The sequence below is a fragment of the Parambassis ranga genome, chromosome 8, assembly GCF_900634625.1.
Source record: "Parambassis ranga chromosome 8, fParRan2.1, whole genome shotgun sequence".
NCBI classification, from domain to species: Eukaryota; Metazoa; Chordata; class Actinopteri; family Ambassidae; genus Parambassis; species Parambassis ranga.
Window position 1 is genome coordinate 5,859,357 of NC_041029.1, and position 24,830 is coordinate 5,884,186.

Genomic DNA, 24,830 nt, shown 5'->3' on the forward strand with positions numbered 1-24,830 from the left:
CAACCCCCACACTGGGGGTGAAGATAGGCTGGCTGGAACGTGCCCTGCCGCAAGCCGGGCAAGGATGAGGCGTTTCCTGAGCAGAAAGGGCCGCTTCTCCCTGCGCCAGAGCAAGTCTGGGACCCGGAGCGCTTCCAAAGATTTTTGTAAGTCTTTTCTTCTCATTGATAATTTTTACATGGTGTTCCTAAACTGCTTCTTCTGCTGGAAGTAAGATAAGGATGGAAGCTAAAACAAGCCGGAGCTTAGATGTTATATCTGGGGCAACGGCTGCAGAGAGCAGCACAAGAAAGAAAAGTCTTCACAGTGCTGCAGAAAAGACTTAAGAGCCACAGCTCCACCACACTATTTCCAATCTGTTTTAGATCAATAATCAAGCTACAGATTGATGTATTCTTTCTTTTTGCAACCTCTGTGACTCTAAGTCTTGGAATTAGAAATGTTTTATTCACCCAGCCACATCACACCCTAAATATTTAGCCCTGTCTTCCAGTAAGATCGGATTTGTCTTTGTGTGTGTGATGAAGCAGATCTGACATTTTGACAGTTCTTTACACAGTATTATTCAGACTTTTCTCACTTCTCATGCACTGTTTTAGAAAAATTTGACACTTTATCTTAAATGTATTCCTCTCCATCTGTTACATTTTTCTTCATTTCCATCTTTCACTGTTTCTGATCAGATCAAAAAGACATAAACAGTGGTTTGGAGCTAATGGTGTGCTGAACGACTGTTTGTGTGTCTGCAGCAGGGCCTTTATATTTTATCCATTTTCCTTTTCTTTCATCAGGGTTATGTAATCTGATGTGAAACTACTGTTGATGTAAGACAACTGACACAAAAATATGACAGCAATTTGTTTCTAAATAATACTGTGATACAAAAGAGAAATAAGAGCATGTAAGGTCACACACACACAAAAGCAGAAAGTGCATTGACCAATCCCTATAATGCCCTACATGTACCTTTGATATATCCAGCTGGCTGTAGATGAGTGGAGATGAAGTGAAGTGAGTCTATTGGGAGACTTTCTGTAGAAGCAGAATGAGGCCAGTGACCAGGGGAAGGCCAGTGCTTCAACATGTGGGCTAGATACCAGCCGTCATAAATAACCCCTGTCACTCTATTTTTTTTTTCTTACTGTGATTTATATCAGCTAACAAATCCAAAAGTGTTTTTGATGTCACATCTGTGGCTTTACCTGCTGCTACATGTAAGCTGCTCCATCATGGAGGTGCCCTATTTAAACCATAGACAATTTGACCTCCATTTTTACAGCTCACCACCTACTTGTCTGCACCAATATTCTACCCCAGATTATAGCACCAGTACCACGCTAATCCGACATGTACTTTACACCCCTTTAAACAAAAGAGCATATGATGCAATTTGACTTCTTTCAAGAAACATCGTTATTTCTTCTTTCTCACCTCTTGCAAGTTTCCTCTGTCTGTCATGCAGACCTTGGCCTTCCAGCGACCAATCAGAACTGGCCGGAGGCTTTTGGCTTCCGTCTGGGAGGCACCGGGCCCAGCTACATCCTTTCTGTTGTGGAGGGCAGCAGCGCTTACCTGGCCGGACTGCAGCCCGGGGACCAGGTGGTTGACATCGAGGGCCAGGATGTAACCAACCTCAGCACACCGGCGCTGATTGCACTGGCTCAGACCCTCAAGACGGTACCGCCCAGCATTGGAGTGGTGTCCCGGGTTGAACAGGTCACTTCAATAATCCGAGATTTTGGTGAAGACTAAATATTAAGGGGGGTGAAATAAACTTTAAGGTTTGTCTTTTTTTTATGCTTCAGATTGACATCAACCCTGGACCAGATGGCCGTTTTGGATTCACTATAGTGGGAGACAGCCCTCTGATGGTGGAGGACTGCATGCCGAACGGCCCGGCTGGTCGCAGCGGACTGAAGGCTGGAGACTACGTCATGGAAGTGAACGGCATCCCAGTGAAGCACCATGAAACGGCGGCGGCCATGATTAAAGCGGCTCAGGGTCGACCTCTGCGCCTGGGCGTGCTCAGCATGGCCCGACGACCCAAGCGGCTGAGCAGCAGCATGAGGGTGCTGTCTCAGAGCGGAGACAGTGTCAGGGAGAGCCGTGCGCACAAGGCCATGGAGTTTAATAAAAAAGTGCGTGTGAAGTGTTAAACTTTACAGCAAACACGTAAAGTATAAATAAAAAGAGAATGCAGTGATTTTTATCAAATGAAAATAGGAGCACATTCACCGCTGTGTTGCATCACACTGCTTTTGTTTGGGAACTGAGACCAGTTGCTGTTTTAAAAGTCCAAATTCTCTAAAATTTAATAATGCATGACATGTTTTTATATGGATGACATGTCTGACCACTTTAACTCCCAGGCTGCTGCTGTGAAAAAAAACAAGATGGCACATATGACAGCATATGATGTTAAGATCTCTACAAATTTTCAACAAATTCAACATTTCAAATGTTTAAATTTAATAATCTCTTTGCAATATGTTCATCTACTAGGTGGAGGAGGTGCTGGGAGAGGAGCCAGATGTGAAGGAACAGCTGTTTGAGGTGCTGAAGCAGTACGCTGCTGAGAGGGATGTGGAGAGTCTGGCCGAGGCCCTGCCTGACATATTGATCACAGAGGATCATCAACAACTGATTGACAACGTCAGGTAGTTCAATCGATTATCAGATGAATGTATTTCTATGCTTCTCCTGTTGTGATTGGACACTAGGGGAGCTGTTTATACACCTCTTATAGATTCACTGCTCTGTCTTTAGTCACAGTGATGCAATCAGGACAGACTTTCCAGTTGCATTATAAAAATGAGGCTCACAACCACACTCGTATCAGTATTCGACAAAGCCCATTGAAATCTCTGGTCCACTGTGTCTATGAAGGTGCACTAGTCTGTCACATAGGCTGTTCAGCTACAGGGATTACTGTATGACAAAGACTTATATAACAATAGGAGCACAGTGAGAGGGGGAAAGCACATTAATTGGCCTGTGAAATCAATAATTTAGCACCCCCGCCCCTTCAGCCCTTACTGTACTCTGGAATGTGTGTGGGGCGTACATCAAGAGCTCATGTGAAAAAAGTTTGATACCAGGCTGATCTGGCTGCTGCCCCCAGGGGCTAAAATGTCATCCTCACTCAATGACAGTATGGTATGATTGCATTTCTTCCTCCTCAGCATTGATCTGAAAATCAAAACCCCCAAAACACCACACGGCAGCACACACTTCCAGCTCTCTCTTTGTCTATTCCTCACTCTCTTTATCTCATTTGGGTTCTTTCTTTCCCATTTCTCCCTGTCAGCTGTGATGCTCTCTTTTGATACACGCACCAATTTTTTTTATTTTTTTATTTTTTTTGTGGCTCACATCACTGGATGCTCCTTTTTCCCTCCTCTGCATACAGCTCTCAGCTGCAACAGCTTTTTCCGCTGCCGGTGGTTGAGATATGCACACATACAAATGCAGACAAACATGCTTAATATCTACACACACACACACAGCACGGTTCCTCACACGCAGGCGGTCCTAACTCTGAAGTTCCATGTTGGAGGAAATTATGAATTGCTGCTTCAGGTGAGTACCCGTCATTTCCAGAGTTTTAGGCGATCATCAGTTTTGTCATTGGGGAAGCAGCAGTGCTGTGGTGACAGACTTTGTATTTTTCGGTGAGTAATCTGCTCTCCCTCTGGCTGGAAAAAAAACAAGGCTGTGGTCCAGCCGTCTCAGTTTCCTCTGGATACTGCTGTCTGTCCCACATTTTCTTGCTGCCTGTAAAAAAATGCTTTGTAATGTTTGTTTTGCACCGAAGTCCCATTAATAATGCATTAGCTGTATCCTCAGAGGACTCGGAACTCTTTAGCTGTTTTGCTCACCTTTATGTGGCGCAGAAGTACAGGAACTATCCCTACAAGAGTGAAAAAGCAACTGCATCTTATAGCTGCCATTACCCATAATTCCATGTGGCCGTGCTTTGACATGTGTTCTACCTGCTGTGTTGTTTCTGACGTTCCTTTGCGGCAAATACGCTCTGCAGGTTTTATATGGTAGTGTTGACTTTGTAGTCAGGAAAGGATGGGGTGTTTTTTTCAGGTTGTCCCTGAGCCATGCCTCAGGGAAGTGTTGGTGTAAAGGGTTTGTGCTGTCGGTGGGATGTCTCGGGCATCAGGGGAGATGTGTGATGTGGAGGCACTGTTCTTGCGGCTGATGATATATTTAAGAGGCGAGTTTCAGGGCTGTTTGTTTTTTTAGTTTTAGTTTTGGTTGAAGTCTTTGTCTGCTTATACTCAAAGTAACGCACTCCAAGTACACTCTGTGCTTCCAGCCTTCCTTCCTTTATGGTTGGACTGAGGGGAAACTGAATGCAACATTGACTCACTAGCCCACCTAGTGGTACAAAAATATTATTACACAATACATTCCAAAGCTAACTTCTGTCAATTTCTCTCTCAAACTAACAGTCTTTTAAATTTGTCAATTAAACTCATCAACATCTGTGTGTTAGCTTTGTTGCTGTGTGCCATAGTTTTATTAATATTTATTTGTGTCCAAGTGCAGCCTCTCTGAGCTGTGTTGACAGAGTGTTCCTGGCCTCAATATGTTGATATTAATTCTTTGTTTTGTCTGATCAAATGCGCTTTGTTTGACTGTGATTTGAGCACACAGTTGGAATGACTAACAGATAAAAAATCTTGTGTGGAGAATCAGTGTCTGTCCCTGAAGCTGGTTCTGTCTCTACTTACTCACGGCCACCTCCCCTCAGTCTGTCAGTCTTGTCAGCCTTTTTCAGTCACTGTCACTCCCTGTGACGCTCGCACACACTCAGATTTGTAAAAACTCTCCATCCGCCCTGCGCCTCAGCCTGCTAATTAGAGGTCACGTATCAGAGGATGTGAGGTGTGCTTAACGGCTCAGGAAGATATTTCTCCTGTATGCCCGGTAAGAGTTGACCAGCTAGGCCACGCTCTGCTCAGTCTGCCTCTGTCCCTCGCTGATGTTCCCCACCCTCCCACGGGATGTGTTCTATTTTTAAGCAGCCTATTTCTTTTAATAAATTCTCTCTCAGGTTTCTGAGGCGCTGCCAGTGTCGGTTTTTAAACGGCTGTAAAGCCCAGGGGTCAGCGACGAGTTTGAAAGTTATGCAAAAGAGTGTATCTGGAGTGTCATTAGACACAAACTTGGAACAACTAGTAGCTCTTTTGTTGATGTGGTTCTGTGGTGTTGTGGTAAATTAATGAAATAAGGGTGAACTGTAGGCTTTTGTCTGACACTGGATGTTTAGATAGACTTCAAAGATATGAATTCATTAGACTGGTGCTGCAGAATCGGAGTTTGTATAGAAACAGTGGACTGTTAGGACAGAAGAAATGAGACACCTGAATGCTGGAAGTGAGTGCTTGACACTCAGACACAGCTGACAAAGCTCCTGTGCTTTCATTGTTTCTTGCACACACACAGTCATTGTGCTGACCTGCCTGTGAAATTCCACTGGGGCTCTCCTCTCTCCCTCCTCACTTACTCCTCTTTTCATCTCATTCTTTCCTTCCTCCACTGAGGGAAGAGAAGATTTGTCATTCACTCTTTCCAGCTGAATGATGGACAACTCAGGAATGAGGATTATCCGTTAAAGCAGCGACCAAGAGGAGACCATCCTGTCTTGACCCGGAAGGGGAGTAAAAGATGGGAAGACATCTAGAGTGGTGTCCCATGCACGAGGCTGGAGAACAGCTGAGGATGCTGCCTGAGGATGTTTTGGAGGTGTGGAGGGATGTAAACTACAGCCGCTCTTATAATTCACTCCCTCCCTCTCTCTCATTCTCTCTCTTTCTTCATCTGGCTGCTTTCCGAGCCTGCAGCAAGCACTTCTGAGATCCAGGACACCTTCATCCTTCTCTTCTTTCCGCTTTGTGCGGGAGAGTTGTTTATTCAAACTAGATGGGGACTCACCAAGAAAGAGGGGAGGCATTTGCATTGCTTAACTGAGCTCAGGCACTTCCTCAAAGCCCCGAAGAGCCATGGGAAGGGATAGGAGCCTTTCCAGACACTTTCGGTACGGCACTTTTGCTTTGATCTCCGCAGTGTTCGCTGTGCTTTGTGTTGTTTTATGCTGAGTTGTGTATGAAGTTGCTGAACTGCTGTTAAACTGCTTTTTTTAACCAAGATCTGTATTGATCATTTTAATAATCTGCATGTGAAAATCAGATTACATGCTTTGAAAAGCTTGAGAAATTATTAGTAATGCTTCTTTGTTGTACTTTTTTTTTAGTACTACTGTACTCTAATCCTCTGTAATTTTACTTTGCTGTGTGTGAAGTTCTGCTTTGTGTTTGCAAATTCAGCTTTTGGCCCAGCTGTCAAATTGGCTGATCAGAAGTGAGTCTAATAATAATGGTTCTTGCTGCTTCCCAGCAGATTGCAGTTGTCATTCATCCCTCTGTGCATCATATCCCTGATCCACCCCTCCTTCAGACCTAATTATAGACTCCTCGCCCTCCTTATAATTGAGGGCATCCCGAGGCCTACATCCAACTTCATCTGAGAAACGCTGTGAAGTTTCTACTCACTTCTTTTTCCACCGAAATGTTGGAGGTAATGACAGTGAAGGCAGTCAGTTGTCGATAGAACAATATGAAGACAAAAAAATGCTTTTGCCGTTTCTCCAAACAACCATGATGCTGTACAGAAAAGTTTTGTGGCCTACATAGACTGTAAGTGCAGACTACTTAGCTTCATTCCCACTAGTTACATGACCCTGGCCTAGAAAGAGCTCCACTTCTCTGTTCTTCTCTGGCAGATTTGTTTTACTGCTCATGTTTCGCCAACTCTTCTAGCTTCTCAGTCTTCCACCTAATTCGGACTCTCAGCCAGGGTTATTGACTCTTTTCTGCCTGTTATGTCTCTAAATAGAGCATCACAGTCCACCTCTTGTTACACATGACTGTCCCTCCACTCAAGATGGCAGTACAGAGCAGCCTGGTGTCACAGACGAGCATGCGGAAGCCCTCCGGGAAAGTGTTCTGCTGCATGAGTACACCATGCTCTTAATCACTGTCACCTACATACACCAGCTTCACCACAAGAACATGAGATGGTTTCTACAGGAGGAGGTCATTGATGACTGTGCTAACTTCACACGTGTATTTTACATTATTATATTTGGTGGATTAAAGTGGTGGGATGGGATGTCTGAGCTTAAGAACACACATATTACTGATGTAGTCCAGGACTGTTTCTGCTGTGTGACTAAGTAAAGACCAGATGTTGTTGCGAGGGTGTCATCAGCTGGTTTAGTCCACAGCAAACATTAGGTACTAGTGTGGTGCTGTGATTTTTAAAAGCTTAAATGTGGAAGACACAGACTATGATGCAGAGCTACTATATGTTAAAAATGCTAAAATTAGACATGAGAGAGGACAATAACAGCCGGCTTGGTGTTTGATGCCATTCGTATGATCTTTTGTTGCTGAATCAAGAGTCTGCTTTATCTTAAATGTGACTCACATTACAGAAATAGACTGCTATGAATTTATTATGTTCATATGTGGTTTGCTGTAATTACATTCATGTCTGAGTTGTGTGTGAGGGCACACTTGCTAAACTTCAGCGAGTCAGAATTGTTGGTCTTGGAAGAATATCTCTATGAAGGCTGCTCAGGTTTTTGTCACTTTTAATTCATATTTGATTCTTGCTGTATATATGTTTTTTGAAACAACAGAACAATTTAATCCTTGTCTACTAACAGTGTTCCCAGGTGTACCCGCAAAGCTGCGCCGCTCCGACTTGTTCTCAACAGAATTAGGAGTTGCGCTGTGTATGTGGAGGTATACTGGAGCTGGTGCAGTCTGAGAAACCAAAGCAGTCTTTTCTCTTCTGCACAGCGGAAGTACCCAGGAGATTCATGTTGAAGACAGAGAGAGAGAAAGAGAGAGAGAGAGTTATCTTGTGTAGTAGGCAGGATGGGGAGGAAAATATGCAAAAAAAGAAAAGAGACAAATGAGGTGTGTGTATGTGTGTGCGCGCGTTTGTGTGACAAAGGGAGGGAGATGGAGAAGCGCCCTATATTTAAAGGAACACATTTTAAAACAGTTATTGGTGATGCTTCTTCCATTTCTGGGTCATTTCTGTTTTGCAGTGTTATGTATCTTCCGCTTCTTGCAGATAATTGGTCAGATATAAAGCACACGCAGCAGGCGGCACAACTACACGAGTTTGATGGGAAGAGACATTTCAAGCTAAAAAAAAAAAAACGTCCGTGGTAAACGTCAGCTTTGAACGTTAGTCCCAAGTAAGACGATCTTCCCCACTATGTTCCCATTTTCAACAATCTTACAGGAGAAGTCTGTTTCAGAAGCCTGGGATGCAACATTTTCCAACAAGCCTCGAATACGTCTGAAATATCAACCATCTTTGATGTGTTTGGTCCAGCTTTTGAGGATGTCACTGCCACTTGCTCCACTTCTTTTCATCAGGACGCATGCAGCACACAAAATGCATTAAACATCCCAAATTAAAATATAACACATCTGAATGTGGGCTTTTTTCTTTAAGAGGGGAAAAAAACATTAGGAGTTGATAATGGGAGGGAAAAATAACACTTGTAGGGCGGAGAGGAGAGGAGTGCTTCCTCCCAGAGGTGGGTCTGGCTCTGAGCTTCCTTTTTTTCGTCTATTAGCTGCGAGCTGTCACAGTCATACCTGCAGCTGCTAATGTGACAGGATCACACAACAAAGCTCAGCTGTTATCTCTGCTGTTTCTTTCATACATGCAAACACACAAACCAGTTTCTCCTACCTGTCTCAGCCTCCTCATGGGACGATGAAGACTGAACTATTTTTGAACCAATTAAGTGGATTCTGCAGCTGAAACAATACAGCAGCAGAAGAAAAATGGCTCTTTTTCAGACGATGGATGCTTTGAGAGATTAACTAATCATGGATTTTGTGAGGATTTGGGCTGTAATGCTTCTTTGATGTGAATATGTTTCATTGTGTCTCATGTAGAAACAATATCCCACACAACAGAAGCTGAACTGGAAGCTGCTCCGCCTCTGCTTTCCTACAGATCCCTTTTATAGTCTATTCTGAGGTTGTGTCTGATTCCACAATGTTTGCCAGGATCTTCATTCCCAAGAAGCACCGGGAGCGGTTTGACGAGGTGGTTTCTCAAAGTCTGATGAGCCGACTCAAGGGGCGGAGCTTCAGTGACCCTAGCCGCAACCGCCTTCGCCGCAGCCGAAGCGAGGATCACCCCGAACGCCTTCTTGTCTCCACCCGTGCCAGCTCAGTGCCACGCACCCACGCAGAGGAAGGTGTGGCCCCTCCCACCCGAGGCATGCGCAAGACCACCTCTCTCATCGCCGGCCACTCCAGTGGCACCACCAACTGCAGGTATGTGCTAAATGTGATGAGTGGTGTCGAATTGTGAATCTGGCATGATTTGCTGTATCTGCTTTGAACGTTTTGTCCTTTAATCAGCTGGAGTCGCAGTTATTTCCCATCAGCGTGTCTCTTACAGTTTTCAAAGAAACCAGTTTCCTTAAATAACATCGTCTCATCCTGCATAATCAAATTTAGGAGCACTCTATGCAAGAACTAAAGAAAAACAGACCCTTCAGTGGTAAAGCCAACATAAACCTGGTTATACTGTAGTGCCTGTTTTCTTGTTCTGCTGTGATGTTTCTCATCTTGCTTTTCTGCCAAGGCTTCATTAAAAAGACATTAAACGCACAAACAACATTAATGTAAACATCACTTCCTCCTAAAGTAATAGAAGTAAAGTTTCCAGAGAAATTGCTAATCCCTTTTATAGCCCTGCTTTATGAAGTTACACAGCTCTCTGGGGACTCACTGTCCATATATAAGTGGGGTTTTTCATGCAGTATGTGAATTTTAAATACCGTAGTCTGCTGAAAATCACCTAAAAGGCCACATTCGGACTAAATTTTTCTCAGAGTAGCTGGAGGGCTATTAAGTAAAGATAAAATGTGTCTCCCCAGGACTGTGAGGGTCTGCAAGGGAAACATGAGTTTTGGCTTCACTCTCAGAGGCCATGCTCCAGTGTGGATTGACTCGGTGATCCCTGGTAAGTTAAGCACTTATACTCATACATGTTAGCACTAAAGTCAAAAAGTCTCTCTAATAGTCAAGTTAGAAATCTTTTTCACTTTTTCTCTTCTGCAGGAAGCCCTGCAGACAAGGCAGGTTTAAAACCAGGAGACCGCATCCTGTTTCTAAATGGACTGGACATGAGGTTGAAGTCTTACCTAATTTAACTTTGCCCTATAGTTTACAGTGCACTCTCTGAAACAGCAGAATGTAGATAAGTGGTAGCAGAATCCCCCTTTAAGTGGATTTAACAAATATCGTTTTGTTGAAAACTGCTTAGGACCTCCTCCCATGAGAAGGTGGTGTCCATGCTGCAGGGAAGTGGAGCCATGCCCACTCTGGTAGTGGAAGACAGCCCATCTACCCTCACCTTGGTGGAGCAGGACCTAGCGGGCGGAGGCGCTCCCACGGAGCGTGCCCGCTCTCCTGTGCTCAGTTCCCTGCAGTGGGTGGCAGAGATTCTGCCTCCCAGTATCAGGGTTCAGGGGCGCACCTTTGGACAGCAGTTGGAGCATCTGCTTACCATCCAGGAGAGGTACACCATCTGCAAGGCTTTGGAGAATTTCTTCCAGCACAGGTGGGGAGTGATACCGAACGTAGGGTTAAAATGATTGTATGCTCTTCTGTTGTCTTTATATTAGTGAGCTGTCAAAAAGAAAGTTAATTAGCTCACAGAGGTAACAGATGTGCAGTGGAATATCGAAACTGTTCACTTACCTGTAAGCACCTGAATTCCTATGACTTTTGACTAGACAACCAGGTGATTTCTGTCAACTTGCCTGTGTTTCCATTACAACAGGAATGTTGACACTCTGATCGTGGATGTGTTCCCGGTGCTGGATACTCCAGCCAAACAGGTGATCTGGCAGTTTGTTTACCAGCTGCTGACATACGAAGAGCAGGAACACTGCCAGAACAAGATTTCACGTTTCCTTGGATACAAAGCACCAGGTGTGTGTGTGTGTGTACGCGCGCATTTGTCCTCTTACTGTACATTCTCCAACATGTGTTTGTACTTTTGGCTTTTGATTAAATGTTGAATAAAATGGCTTTAATGGCGTGAGATGACAGTCAACAGTCATGGGTCATTGTGGAAATCACTGGTTTAAAAGACAGCCCCGCATACACCTCTGCCTCTACCTCTGCATTGCTGGTATGTGTGTGTGTTCCAGTTCCACCCCCACCACCACCACCACCACCACCTCCCCCTCTTCCGGAGCCTGAGGTTGCCCCTGAGCCCCATCGTCGTAGCAGCTCCATGAGAGTGACAGGGACCACGTACAGGAGCAGTGTGAGGGGACGTAGCTCTGATGACCTGGTCATTGGCACACACTTGGGCATGGGTACTGAAATTCATTGTTTACATCATCTTCAGTACTACTATCATAGCACCCTCAGCCGCCATCCCTATCATGGCTTTCCTAACCATCACATTATTCTCATTTTGACCATTAACATAGTTCTGTTTAATTTGTCAATTTTTGCTTCCAATTTCTTTCATGTTATCAATTTAGCTGACTTAAGTACACACAACGTGTTAAATTGTCATTTTAACACAAGATCCAGTACACTTGTTTAGCAGACTCTGTTAGCTATAGCAACATTTAATCCCAAATCAGGCCAAGCTTGTCACCTAATTTAGCTTCCTGGGTTTTATTACCAAAGGTCTCCGTGCAGATCCAGGGCAGGAGACAGGGATGAGGTTGGCTCCAGGAGAAAGACAGTCAGGAGATGGTACCTCTCTCCCAGAGACACCCAACAACCTCACCAATGTAGGTACCCAGGCCTGCTTTCATGGGAAAAGATAAATAGGTAAATTAATTAGAACAAAACGTCTCATCCCGGTTTTCTCTGTACATTTCCTCCACACAAGCTGTCAGCAGTGTACGCTGAACTGGAGAACATGTATTCCTCCAAGAGGTCCAAGTCTCTGAAGAGTCGCCCTCCTCCTGCCCCTGAGAGTTTGCTGGATCTGGAGCCTCCTTCACCCACAGCATCCCCTACAATGCATGCTAACACAGGTAGCTTAAAATAAACCTTTGCACTAAATTTATACAAGCTGGAATCTACAATTATTTGTTGTCTGATCTATTATGATAGCGCATGTGTTTCTAGTAGAGGGACTCTCCAAAAGGAAGAAGAATGACAAAAGTAGCTAATGTCAGTCTGGTGGTGGAGGTGGTGGTGGTGGTTGAAGTGGAACCAGAAAACACACCACTGAACACACCCTTTGATCAAAATGTATTTGCTTTGATGGCTAGTGATTGGAATATGCTGATATTTCATAGACCTCTGGGTTTTACTGGAGAAGAATTTCTATCTGTCCAGATTAAATTCAAATTTTACCCTCATTCATTCATAACTTCATGTATCTCCCTCAGGTAGCCGTAAAGGCCCCCCATCCCATACATCCTGGCCGGAGCCTCTCCCCAGTCCCCCTTCAGCTCAGTTCTACCCACAAGGGTTGACAAGCCAGACCAGTGGAGAATCAAACCCTTACATCAGCTTAGACAGCCCCCCTCCCTCACCCCCAGAACCTCCCGACTACCCGTCTAGTCCCCCTCCCCATCGCAGCAGCAAACGCCGCTACACCTTCTCCAAGCCACCTCGTTCAGAGGACACAGACCGCTTTCTGGATGCTTTGAGTGAGCAGCTGGGTCAGAGAGTAGCCATCGTGGATGACTTCCTGACTCCTGAAAATGACTACGAGGAGGTAGAATCATTTCAATTTTTTGAGACTGTTGTACATGCACAACAAAAACAAATTTACCCTGAAAACGAACACAATTCCATAGTTTCTGGAAATGGTGGGTTATTTCTCTGTGGTGCACTGATTCCCTCTTGTACACTAATGTAAGTCTTGTGCTCAAATGTAAAATAGGGCAGACCTCTTTGACACACATACACTGTGGTCCCATTTAAAAAGTGTTTCTGTGCATATTTCTGTCTCATCTAGCTTGACAAGTGTACCAAAATAATTTCAAAGTTTCCTATTGGACATTAAACATCTAATGAAGTTTAATTGATGTTAATGCCAGGATGTTGTGCAGATGGGCTTTCCAGATGAGGAAGATGAGGATAATGAAGATGATCTAGGAGTGGACGAAGAAGAAAATGGTGGATTTGTGGCTCCAGAGCTCAGCAGCCCAAGTGATGTTCAGAGCAGCAGTGGTGAAGAAAATGCCTCCTCCCTTACTTACTCCTCTTCCTCAGATCACATTCCTCCACCCCCCATGAGCCCTCCGCCACCCCCGCCTGTTCAGTTCAACGACGCGCCTCCACCTCCTCCAGCACCTGCACAGACTCAATCTCAGCAGCAACAGCAGCATCTTGGCTACACTCCTGAACATTCTCCAAGAGCATATGTGCCCATCCGCCGGAAATCCGGCCCTCCTCCACCGCCTCCTCCACGCAGCAATCCACCACCTAAACGGCACTCCTTACACAAAGTTCTCCCGTCAAGAGAGGACCTTCAAGTACATGCCACTATTCAAGAATTAAAGGCCTACCAAGAACAGCAAGCCTACCAGGAGAGACAGGCCTATGAGGAGCAGCAAGCATATAAAGAGAGGCAGGCATATGAAGAGCAAAAAGCCTATGAAGAACAGCAACTGCTAAAAGAACAACAGGCCTACCAGGAGAAGATTTTCAAAGAGAGACAGGCTTATGAAGAGCAAAAAGCATATGAGGAGCAAAAGGCCTTTGAAGAGCAACAAATGTACCAAGAGCAGCAAGCCTACCAGGAAAGACAAGCATATGAACAACGGCAAGCATATGAGCAGCGTCAAGCCTACAAGGAACAAAAAGCATTTGAGGAGCTTCAAGCCTACCAGGAGCAAAAAGCCTACGAGGAGCGTAAGGCCTATGAGGAGCAAAAAGCCTACGAGGAGCGTAAGGTCTATGAGGAGCATAAAGCCTACGAGGAGCGTAAGGCCTATGAGGAGCAGCAGATGCAGCAGATCTACCAGACCCACCACTCGATGCCCGCCCAGCCGACACAGCAGAAATCCCATTCACCGCTGCCTGCCCAACAACTGCACCAGTCCTTGCCCCCGCTTCCCTCTTCTGACTCCGCCCATCACCACATTTACATGATGCACCAAGCACAGCAGCAACAAGCCCACCAGAGTCACCACCACCGACGTCTGTCTCGCTCAGCTCCTCCTCCACACCACCCGTCGCCCCAGAACATTCACCCCAGTCAGCAAGGGCAGTATGCTGAGGGAATCTACCAGAGCCATCAGGGCATAAGAACCCAGCCGCACCATTCGTCAGCGGAGATGCTCCACCAGAGGCACCAAGCCCCAGCCCATCATTCCTCCACTGAAATGCTCCACCAGTTGCAACAATCTCAGGCTCACCACTCCTCTGCTGAGATGCTCCAGCAGATGCAGCAAGCCTATCCCCACTACTCGTCATCAGAAATGCTCCACCAAGTGCACAAATCCAAAGCACATCATTCCTCAACAGAGCTTCTGCACCAGGTGCAGCCTCACCACACCTCCAGTGAACTTCTCCACACAGCTCATCAGATGCACCGGGGACAGCCCCACCATTCATCAACTGAGCTGCTCAATCAAATGCACAAACCACAGACCCACCACTCCTCTACAGAACTCCTCCACCAAGCCCATCAGTTACATCAGCCCAAACCCCATCACTCTTCCACAGAGCTTTTGCACCAATCCCAGCAAGAGCCCGCCTCCCTCCCAGTTCAGCTAAGCAGAGACAGCCACTCCAGTCAGAGCCGGAGAAGTGTTAAAGGTCATCATCAAACTGAAGCATCACTGCAGGGGAGACACCAAGAGCAGCAGATCCACCAAACCCAACACCCCCAGGCCAACAAACCCTCTCCTCAGAGACCCCACTCTATTCAGCAAACCCACCATCATTCCAGTACACCTCAGATACATCACATCCACCACATGACCCCACAGCCCCTCCCTCAGGACTACCAGCACCAGATTCATGTCATCCATCCACCCCAGCAGCCTCATAGGCCCCAGCCACTTCTCTCTACCTTTCAGCCCCTTCAGCCACACCAGCCCACCCTCTCCACCTTCCAGCCTTTGCCCCAACACCACCAGTCACAGCACCAGGTCCAGACCTCCACCCAAACTGCACGCCCACAGTCGCAGCCCTCACATCACCTGCTGCAGTCCCCACACCAGCCACAATCCCAGTCCCATCACAAACAATCCCACAGCCAGGGTCAGCCCCAATCCCTCCCCCACTCACTTTCTGACCCCACAGAGCATCTGGAGCCCCCTCCACCTCCTCCCCTCCCACCGCCATGCTCCCCTCCACCTTTGCCTAGACCCCGTTTTTCCAGGATGGACTCCAACCACATGAGCGTGAAGAGGCTGCGCTGGGAGCAAGTTGAAAACTCAGAGGGGACTATATGGGGTCAGGTGAGTGTAAATCTGAAGACATATACATATATTTCTCAGTTTTGATTGCCAGATTAATGTTTTTTCATGTCTTTTATAGTTGGGAGCAAATTCTGACTATGAGAAACTACACGACATGGTGAAGTATCTGGACCTGGAGTTGCATTTTGGGACCCAGAAGAGCTCCTGTGGGTATAAGTGTCTGTGTGCATAATTGTACTTGATTTGTAAGTTTGTATATAACAAATACTCTGATTTAATTTTCAGTGCCTGCTCCAGAGCCATCCCTCCTGCCAGAGACTTTCAAAAAGAAAGATGTTATAGAAATTCTTTCTCATAAGAAGGCGTACAATGCCTGTAAGTATAGTTTCTTATAATCAGACTAAGTGGTGATTAAAGTATGAGGTATTTTGCTTCCCCTTGCATTTGCTCTTCATTTATAGCCATCCTGATCGCCCACTTGAAACTGTCTCCTGGGGAGCTGCGTCAGATCTTGATGAACATGGGCACTGATAGGCTGGAGCCGTCTCACATCAAGCAGCTCCTGCTCTACGCTCCCGATGCAGAAGAAGTCAAAAAGTACGAGGAGTACTCCGAGAACCCCAGCAAACTCAGCGAGCCAGACCAGTTTGTGTTGCAGGTACAGTCACAGGTGTTAGCTTTGGTTGATTTGCACATGTGTTGTATGATGCTTGCTTGTGTGTCTACTAGATGTTATCGGTACCGGACTACAAGACCCGGCTGCAAAGCCTCCACTTCAAGTGTTCTCTTCAGGAGAAGACAGAGGAGCTAAGGGGAGCGTATGACTGTATCTACAAGGCCTCAGCGGAGCTGAAGACCAGCAAGAAGCTGGCTAAGATACTGGAGGTGACCTAATGTATTACAGGTGAAGACATCAGTCATAAATACGGTATAAACAGATTAGTTAAAACTTGTCTTTTTGTTTTTAGTTTGTGCTGGCCATGGGGAACTATTTAAATAACAGCCAACCAAAAACCAACAAGACTACAGGCTTCAAGATCAACTTCCTTACAGAGGTACATCATTCACCAATAACATTTAAGGTAAACTGTTTGAGTCTCTCTCTCCATGTTATAATATAACTCCACTCCAACTACAGCTGAGCACAACGAAAACAGTGGATGGGAAGTCCACGTTTCTGCATATCCTGGTCAAGTCATTATGTCAACACTTTCCTGATGTGCTGGATTTTTCCAAAGACCTCACCATGGTTCCTCTTGCAGCAAAAGGTCAGCAGATGCAGATTGTTTAAAAATACACTGAGGGTTTCCCGTTGTTCTTCTCATGTTATTTTCTTCTACCTTCTGTTTTCCTGCTTCACACACCTGGATATTTAGTGAACCAGAGAACTGTCACATCTGATCTGAACGACCTTCACACAACCATCCAAGACATTCGCTCTGCCTGTCAGAAGATGCCCGCGACTGCTGAGGACCGCTTTGCTGTCGTCATGAGTGTATCCTTCACAGCACAGAGGATTTTAATGTATCAGATTCGATGTATTTTGTTCCTTGACTTTGATTTTTTTTGTGCAGAACTTTCTTGAAAACAGTCACCCAGCAATCCAGTCTCTGGAATCCCTCCAACAGAGAGCAATGGAAGAATTTAGCAAAACGGCCTCTTTCTTTGGAGAAGACGGCAAATCCACCAACACCGAAGCCTTCTTTGGTATCTTTGCTGACTTCATAGGTCATTTTGAGGTGAGAGACTCAACAATCTAATGACTACTGTAGAGTTTTACACTCTGCATTATTACAGTGAAAGTTTTATGCATATGATTCTCTGTTCTCTGCCTTCCCTCGCATAATGATTACCAGAAACCTTGTTTCCCATCTGTGTTTCTTTGTAGTTATTTTAATGCATAACCCAAGTGCTTGCAGATAAACAACTGCACTCTGTTAAAGTCTAATGACTGCCTTATTACTTGCTGTTTGCTGCTCTGCCAGCGTTTTGTTTTTATAAAGGCCTGCGCTGTGTGTGTGTGTAGTAATGAGCGCAGCCTGCACTGCATCAAAAACATAGAATGTAGAGCTGTAGTGTTAATAAAGAGCTGCACAACGTACAGTAGCAGGATCAGTATTTGGCAGTGTGTTAACAGCCTGCACCCTGAATATTTTTCCATTAGAAAGACAGACCATGAATATATTTTACTTCATCACTTGGGAAATAATCTGCTCATTTTCCCTTCTTGGCCACAGAGAGCTCTCGGTGATCAGCAGGCTGCAGAAAACCCCAAGAGCCCTAGGAGTCCACGCATGGCCTCCCCACTGGCCTGGTAACACACAAATGGATGTGACCACAAACAGTACTGTAGTCCACACACAGACACAAACATATCTCTATAGGAGCAAACTTCCTTTATGATAGGGGGCACTTGTGAGATAGTCCAGGGCGAATAGTTTCCACATGAGGTAAATTCTGGAGCTTTTCATCATGTTTTTTGATCTAAAGGGTTTTCTTTGAGTTATAATCTTAACTGACCAATCATTGCCCAGCATCTGTGTGGAAGCATTTTATGTTTTATATACTAATAAAATTGGATTTTTCTCACTAGAGCTGGCACAAGTAATTATTAAAGCCACTGAGCTCACCCCTCGTCTCATTAAGGACTATCTCAGGAGTGCTGTCTCTTTGAATTGCAGACAATTTTGGTGGGAAGTGGACAATCTCTCAGCAGATTGGCTCTGATACAACATATATACACTAACATGTAAACACATACACACCAGTCTATGTACAATACTAAGCAAAAAAAGCAGTTTTGTGTACAGTTCTTTATACTTACATGAAATGGGAAGGAGAATCATTCAGATGAATGTATTTTGCAAAACAGATGGATCATTTAGCTTTATATTAGTCTTGTGCTGTATGTATCCTCCTGTATTGAAAACTACAGTGATTTAGGACACAGCCTTGTTTGAACATCAGAATATCTCTATTGTTTGAAAGATAGTTACTCTGTAAGTTATATTTATCTAAGCCCGAGTTTAGGTCATTGAGCACCTGCTTAGTGCAGTATGTCAACTATACAGGATTAAGACATAGATTTATTGATTATATCCCGAGTAGATATTTATCGATGATTTCACAAAAAGCAGTTTTTCAGTTAGTTTCCTGTACTTTTATAAGGCGCACATCACACCGAATGTAGCAGAAACTCTTTACTTTGACTCGTTTTTGTGACATCTATGCCTTGGTCTCAGTGGATTTTTCTCAAATCCTACATATATAACATACTACCAACCTGTGTATACATATGAGACACAGTTAGTGGGAGTTACTGCTGGTTTTTATATAAAAAGAAACAAAGTTTTTAACTTGGCTCTGGCCATTAAAGACACTAATAACAGATTGCACAAAGTGGGTTCATGTGGATCTTACTGCGGGCAGTGTGCAATATATGAAGCTGTGTCTCACTATTGGGTATATTGTTTGAGTGGAGTGTACAGAATATGAAGAAACATTACATTATAATATATGAAGCACTTAAGTATTTATTTTATTAAATGTGCCATATGAAGTGACTAGAGTGTAACTACTGAGAGGACAGCAGAGTCATTTAGTGTAGCAAATACAGCCTTTTACGTATAATAACAGTAATGATAATACAGCATACCAGCTTCTTAGATGTGCTTTGTACAAACTGAAGCTTCAAGTAATATTTTTTCATTTGTAAGGCCGATTGTTATAAGAATAATATGTGCAATCCGTATATAAAAGTGTTTTCTATGTGTAAGCCGTCTTCCCTGCTTTAATTACAGAATGTAAACCTCTAAAACGTTGCTGTCCATTTAAAGCCTACAACTGTTAAGTCTGTATTTTGTATTGTAACCTGATTCTGACAAATATAAAGAGAGTATGAGATCCAAATGTGACTAAATGTTTGTGATTTTAAGAGTTTATCATAGAGAGAGATACATAAGAGATCTGCATTTCCTCATCGTGATATTGTGTTATCGTAACACGTTGTTACAGCTGTCTTTATCTGACCTGCTGTGATGAAATCACTCATGGACATTAGTTTGCTTAGATAAGCCAAAGCTTACACAGACAGATACACACACACATACATTCATTCTGCTTACCTTTAACATTATGATTATGCAACTGCCCATGTCTTCTATGCAACTAGGATTAATTTAAAACTCATTCACCAATCATTGAACTATTTTACTGACAGCAAGCGTGTGCTTTATAAACACCTCCCTGTGAAGAGTCATAAATCTTTTACATTTTAACTACAAAAGGCAACAGTGGAGTTTGATCCTTTTGAGCATGGACGAAGCTTCAACACAAACGTAGGATTTCGGGGATTGTCTTCAGGTGATTGGTGGCCTGTTGTTTGGGCCAGATAAGTCAGCTGGGAAGAAAACGGTGTAACAACTTTCTAAAAGGTGAGTTTTATCCAATAATTCCTTCCAACAGATATCTGGGAGACACTACAAGTTTACACATGTACAACTGTTTTTCTATGACCTTTATTTTGTTTAGGTGAATGTTGGCAAAATGATCTTCAACATGGATTCACTACTTTTCACTGTTCTGCCATTCTAATCCAGCACAATCAGCAAATACCTCTTCATGCTTCATTAGCTTTGTCTTTGGTGTGTACTACACACAGCCATGGTTCTTTAAATAGGAAGTACACATTCTGTCTTACCAGCAGTGGTAACCTTTGTTGCATTTCTTGCTCTTTTGTTAATTTTCTCACTTTAATATCACTACCTTGGCAAAACGGTCTTGTCTTACACACATAGCTGTCATTTTTTTCAATACCCACATATACCAGGATGCACTGTGTGCAGCAAAAACAACCCATAATCCGTCACAACAGAATAATGTGGTTATTCACCCTAAGCAGCTCAGGTTCTGGATGATCTCTGTTGGCCTTGGCTGCAGCTGCTAATGCAGAAACAAGGCTTCTTGAATGTTGCCCTCTTGCAAGACTAATCCAGCTGCATCCTCCAGCTCTCTTTGATGACACTACTGGGTCCTGGAAAAAAAACAGATTTTAAATCATTAAAAAAACACTTCAACCCTAATTTGAACATATGGGACAGAGATTACAATATTAAAAAACAAAAAAAAAGTGAACCTTTAGGCGTTCTTGGCGTTAAAATAATTCTCCACTGTATTTTCTAACACAGCCTGAGACAAACTTGGTTAATTTCTTGGTATCCAGATAACCTTTGACTCTACAGTTGGCCACCAAGGGAACATGTCTACATCTGAGCCGCCCGTGTCAGGCAGCACCGGCACCCTGGGCACTGTGGATATTGTGGTTCTGGTAGTCTACTTTGTCCTGGTGCTGGCTGTTGGCATCTGGGTAAGTACAGAGACTGTTTATTTAACATTACAATAAAATGCATTTATTAAAGCATTAAAGCACCGGTATAAACTCTACGCTGACATGTTTTTATCAGTCTATGTGGAGGACAAAGCGCAGCACTGTAGATGGATACTTCTTGGCTGGGAAGAACATGACCTGGTGGCCTGTGAGTGAAACACCACACGAACTAAAGTTAAAAAAGCCTAATCATAAATTACAGATAACCCACTGATTCTGACTCTTTAATCTATATTTAGGTTGGCGCTTCACTGTTTGCCAGCAATATTGGCAGCGGTCATTTCATCGGTCTGGCAGGATCTGGAGCTGCAGCCGGAATTGGGGCAATTGCATATGAATGGAACGTAAGAACATAAAATATTGCATTTTATAGGTTTGATTTTAGCAGAACGAATTGATTTTAGGCGGCTGTTTGTTAATCAACAGGGTATGCTGATGGTGCTGCTGCTGGGATGGCTCTTCCTGCCCATTTATGTTGCCTCTGGGGTGAGTTCACACAGACATAAGTTGCATCATTTTGTCCATTGAATCTGTTGTGATCATCTTTGATCTCCTTCCTCTGCAGGTGACCACCATGCCAGAATATTTGCAGAAACGATTTGGTGGGCGAAGAACGCAGTTGTTGATAGCTGTCTTGTCCTTATTTATTTATATCTTTACAAAGATATCGGTATGAGGAAAACATATGGAAATTCTCTATACTGTCACATGCACATTTCTAACTGGTATGTGTGTTTCTGGGCAGGTGGACATGTATGCAGGGGCAGTGTTCATCCAGCTCGCCTTAAAGTGGAACATCTACCTGGCTGTGGTGATGCTCCTGTCAATCACCGCTCTCTACACTGTAGCAGGTGAACCTTTTCTGTCTGATCTTATTGCTCTTAGGCTGGAAGCATCCTGCTTATTGTTATTGTGTAACAGTTTATATATTGTGTCCTAGGTGGTTTGGCTGCAGTTATTTACACAGATGCAGTTCAAACTGCCATCATGCTGGTTGGAGCTCTGACCCTGATGGGCTTCAGTAAGTCTTGACACTCCCCTCGTGTTCACATTATGCTCCAGTTAATCTGACACGGCCGTCTCCTCCATCTTTAAGGTTTTGCAGAAGTTGGAGGATGGAATGCTCTGATGGAAGGATACACTAATGCCATCCCCTCCATCCGTGTGCCTAACTCCACCTGTGGCATCCCGCGAGACGATGCCTTCCATATATTCAGAGACCCGGTGAACTCTGACCTGCCTTGGCCTGGTGTTATCATCGGCATGACCATCCCCTCTTTGTGGTACTGGTGCTCGGATCAGGTACTGGAATAAAACAGGATATTCTTCTTGACATAGAGTATAGTAGAAGAGTTTAATATTATTTGGCATTACTGGCTCATAAAGCCCATGATACCTAACAGATCCCTGAGTGATAACAGGAAGCTGTTTCCATTCACATTAACAGATGCTTATGTAGCTGCATACGGTTGTTTTAATGATTCAACTGAAACCTGCTAAGAATGTCACCCTTGGCTTCTCTGCAGGTGATTGTGCAGCGCTCCCTGGCTGCTAAGACCCTGACCCACGCCAAAGGCGGCTCTCTGCTGGCTGCATACCTCAAGTTTCTGCCTTTCTTTGCCGTTATGCTTCCTGGTATGATCAGCAGGATCCTCTACACAGGTACGGGATGAAGTTGATGACTTTCAGTCAGTGAGTTTAAACATAAAAAAAACATGATTCACTGTATGATATTATGTCCAGATGAAGTGGCATGTGCAGACCCTGAGCTCTGCAAACAGATATGCGGCAATACAGTGGGTTGTTCAGATATTGCCTATGCCAAACTAGTCATGGAGCTGCTGCCTGGAGGTAAGAAACCTATGTCTGTATTTAAAAAGAAAATGATGACTGTTGCACCTCCTTATCCTGCCCTCAGGGACACAATCGTTCTTTCTCTTTCTTGTGTCTGTCCTTCCAGGACTGCGTGGTCTAATGATGGCTGTAATGATTGCTGCTCTCATGTCCTCTCTGACCTCCATCTTCAACAGTTCCAGCACCATCTTTACCATGGACCTATGGAAGAGTTTCAGATCTCATGCCTCTGAATGGGAGCTCATGATAGTGGGCAGGTATGAGAAGATATCTGGACATAATGATAATGTTTGTTTAAGCCTGCAATGAGAGGAAAGATATATGAATATTTATGGAAACTAATATTTTATTCATTTCAAATAGATAAGTTAATGTTATAAATAGCTTCTGTGTCATGTGACTGAGTGACTCCAAATTGTTCTAACTGCTAAACCTCTTTTAATTTGAGCTTGTTCTATTATCTATATATATTTTTAAAGAAAAAGTCATCAATATTTTTTTCAATAACTTCCATGCAATGTGTCGAAGCCACTCTAAATTTAATAGTCATCCGACATGAGGTTAAAAACACACACCTGAGCGTTGTTTTGTCTGTGTTTTGTATGTGTGTGTGCTGTAGGGTGTTTGTTCTTGTGCTGGTTGTGGTCTCTGTGCTGTGGATTCCTGTCGTCCAGGCCAGTCAGGGCGGTCAGCTCTTCATCTACATTCAGTCCATCAGCACCTACCTACAGCCTCCAGTCTCTATCATCTTCCTCACGGGTTGTTTCTGGAAGAGGACTAATGAGAAGGTAAAAGGGGTGTTTGCTGTAAAATGTTGATATATATATATATATATGATTTGACACTCTCTCTCTCTCTCTCTCGCCTTCAGGGTGCATTCTGGGGCCTGATTATAGGCCTGGTGGTGGGCTGTATTCGCATGATTTTGGACTTCATCTACCCCGCTCCTCTCTGCTTTGAAGACGATGACAGGCCTGCGGTGCTGAAAAATGTCCATTACCTTTACTTCTCCATGTTGCTGTCCTTCATCACCCTGGTTGTGGTGGTTGTAGTCAGCCTGGCTACACAGAAGCCTAAACCAGAGCAGGTAAAGCTGCTGTGGGGTTGATTTTGATGTTGTAGCATCAGACCTACAAGTTTCTGCCTTCCATCCAGTATTGCTCAATTTGTGGAGAAAAAAGGCAGGATTCTCCCAAAGCTTCAAAAATATAAACATGTGGAGGACTTTGGGGTGAACTATCCTTTTAAAAGAGCAATAACCTCATGACATCACACTACAGTGCCACTAGGTGTCAATAAAAGCTCAGGCTAGTTTGCAGCACAATGATTATCACCTGTAATCATTTTAGGTCTGCAAAGAAAACTAATTCTGCCTCTTTTCACTGTAACTAATGCCTGCTGCTTTCAACAGATCAGTCGTCTCACTTGGTTTACGAGACTCGACCCAGTGGAGACCAAGGATCAGGTGTTTACAGTGGAGGGAAGCATTGAAAACTTTGAGGTGACGGATGAGAGGAGAGAGCAGAACAGCAATGGAAAAGCATGTCATCACAGGAAAGGTGGGTCCCTCTTCTGCTTTTTATGTCTTCTTTCCATTTGGCAAGTTGTTAGGCGTGCTTGTGAACACACCCGTTCAACTATTCAAAGCATTTAATGCCTCTCTATTAACTCTTCAGGCTCTGCATCAGATGCGTCCAGCGTTCGCAGTCAGTCCAAGTGGTTGTCTGCCCTCTACTGGCTGTGTGGGATGGAGAGACGGAAAAAGGGCGACGATAACAAACCTGCGACTCCTCCTGCACCTGAACAGTCTACTTGTTCTCTGGAGGAAAAGCCTCGCCTGCGACTCATTGTGAACGTCAACCTCATCATTTGCCTCGCAGCAACTGCCTTTATCATCGGTTACTGGGCCTGACAGGCAGGTTGTGGCCCTCTAAATGGACACATTGTGTAAATGGGTACGCACAGAACAGATTTTAATCTATTATTTTTCACAATGTAGAAGCGTCTTGTTTTTATGCTGAAACTGACACAGTAAAGCAAAATACTACGTATTTACAATAAACCTATTTCTTTTCCTTTTTTTAAATAATCAGGCATGTATTATAAAAACTT

The 24,830-nt window shown here is 44.1% G+C and overlaps 3 protein-coding genes across 3 annotated transcripts in view; all 3 read left to right on the forward strand.

The window, feature by feature from the left end:
• Window positions 1–704, forward strand: part of LOC114439976 (hydroxyacylglutathione hydrolase-like protein) — a 14,822-nt gene extending 14,118 nt beyond the window's left edge. Inside the window, exon 10 of the transcript XR_003671094.1 lies at window positions 693–704. The gene's annotated coding sequence lies outside the window, so the exon portion shown is untranslated. The remainder of the gene's footprint in view (window positions 1–692) is intronic.
• Window positions 65–17,844, forward strand: grid2ipa (glutamate receptor, ionotropic, delta 2 (Grid2) interacting protein, a). Its single transcript, XM_028412185.1, has 24 exons — window positions 65–146; window positions 1,463–1,716; window positions 1,806–2,138; window positions 2,503–2,657; window positions 9,117–9,389; window positions 9,998–10,083; window positions 10,182–10,251; window positions 10,387–10,683; window positions 10,906–11,057; window positions 11,279–11,449; window positions 11,772–11,878; window positions 11,980–12,127; window positions 12,488–12,819; window positions 13,145–14,413; window positions 14,462–15,517; window positions 15,597–15,684; window positions 15,764–15,853; window positions 15,940–16,136; window positions 16,208–16,363; window positions 16,447–16,533; window positions 16,617–16,746; window positions 16,855–16,973; window positions 17,053–17,217; window positions 17,716–17,844. The coding sequence occupies exons 1-24, from the start codon at window positions 65–67 to the stop codon at window positions 17,794–17,796; spliced, it is 5,898 nt and encodes a 1,965-aa protein (XP_028267986.1). The 3' UTR covers window positions 17,797–17,844.
• Window positions 17,845–19,775: 1,931 nt separating this feature from the next.
• slc5a11 (solute carrier family 5 member 11) lies at window positions 19,776–24,675 on the forward strand. Its single transcript, XM_028412192.1, has 16 exons — window positions 19,776–19,911; window positions 20,700–20,843; window positions 20,941–21,012; window positions 21,104–21,208; window positions 21,291–21,350; window positions 21,430–21,534; window positions 21,610–21,715; window positions 21,805–21,885; window positions 21,961–22,166; window positions 22,391–22,526; window positions 22,608–22,715; window positions 22,825–22,975; window positions 23,338–23,506; window positions 23,590–23,805; window positions 24,130–24,277; window positions 24,395–24,675. The coding sequence occupies exons 2-16, from the start codon at window positions 20,736–20,738 to the stop codon at window positions 24,628–24,630; spliced, it is 2,007 nt and encodes a 668-aa protein (XP_028267993.1). The 5' UTR covers window positions 19,776–19,911; window positions 20,700–20,735; the 3' UTR covers window positions 24,631–24,675.
• Window positions 24,676–24,830: the final 155 nt, after the last annotated feature.

Excerpts from the sequence above, each read along its gene's own strand:
- grid2ipa (XM_028412185.1), top strand. The coding sequence starts at position 65 with ATGAGGCGTTTCCTGAGCAGAAAGGGCCGCTTCTCCCTGCGCCAGAGC. Across the intron at positions 15,854-15,939 it reads TAAGAAGGCGTACAATGCCT|CCATCCTGATCGCCCACTTG; the intron begins GTAAGTATAGTT and ends CTTCATTTATAG. Across the intron at positions 16,974-17,052 it reads GCTTTGCTGTCGTCATGAGT|AACTTTCTTGAAAACAGTCA; the intron begins GTATCCTTCACA and ends TTTTTTGTGCAG.
- slc5a11 (XM_028412192.1), top strand. The coding sequence starts at position 20,736 with ATGTCTACATCTGAGCCGCCCGTGTCAGGCAGCACCGGCACCCTGGGC. Across the intron at positions 22,716-22,824 it reads CATGGAGCTGCTGCCTGGAG|GACTGCGTGGTCTAATGATG; the intron begins GTAAGAAACCTA and ends CTGTCCTTCCAG. Across the intron at positions 23,806-24,129 it reads AGAAGCCTAAACCAGAGCAG|ATCAGTCGTCTCACTTGGTT; the intron begins GTAAAGCTGCTG and ends TGCTTTCAACAG.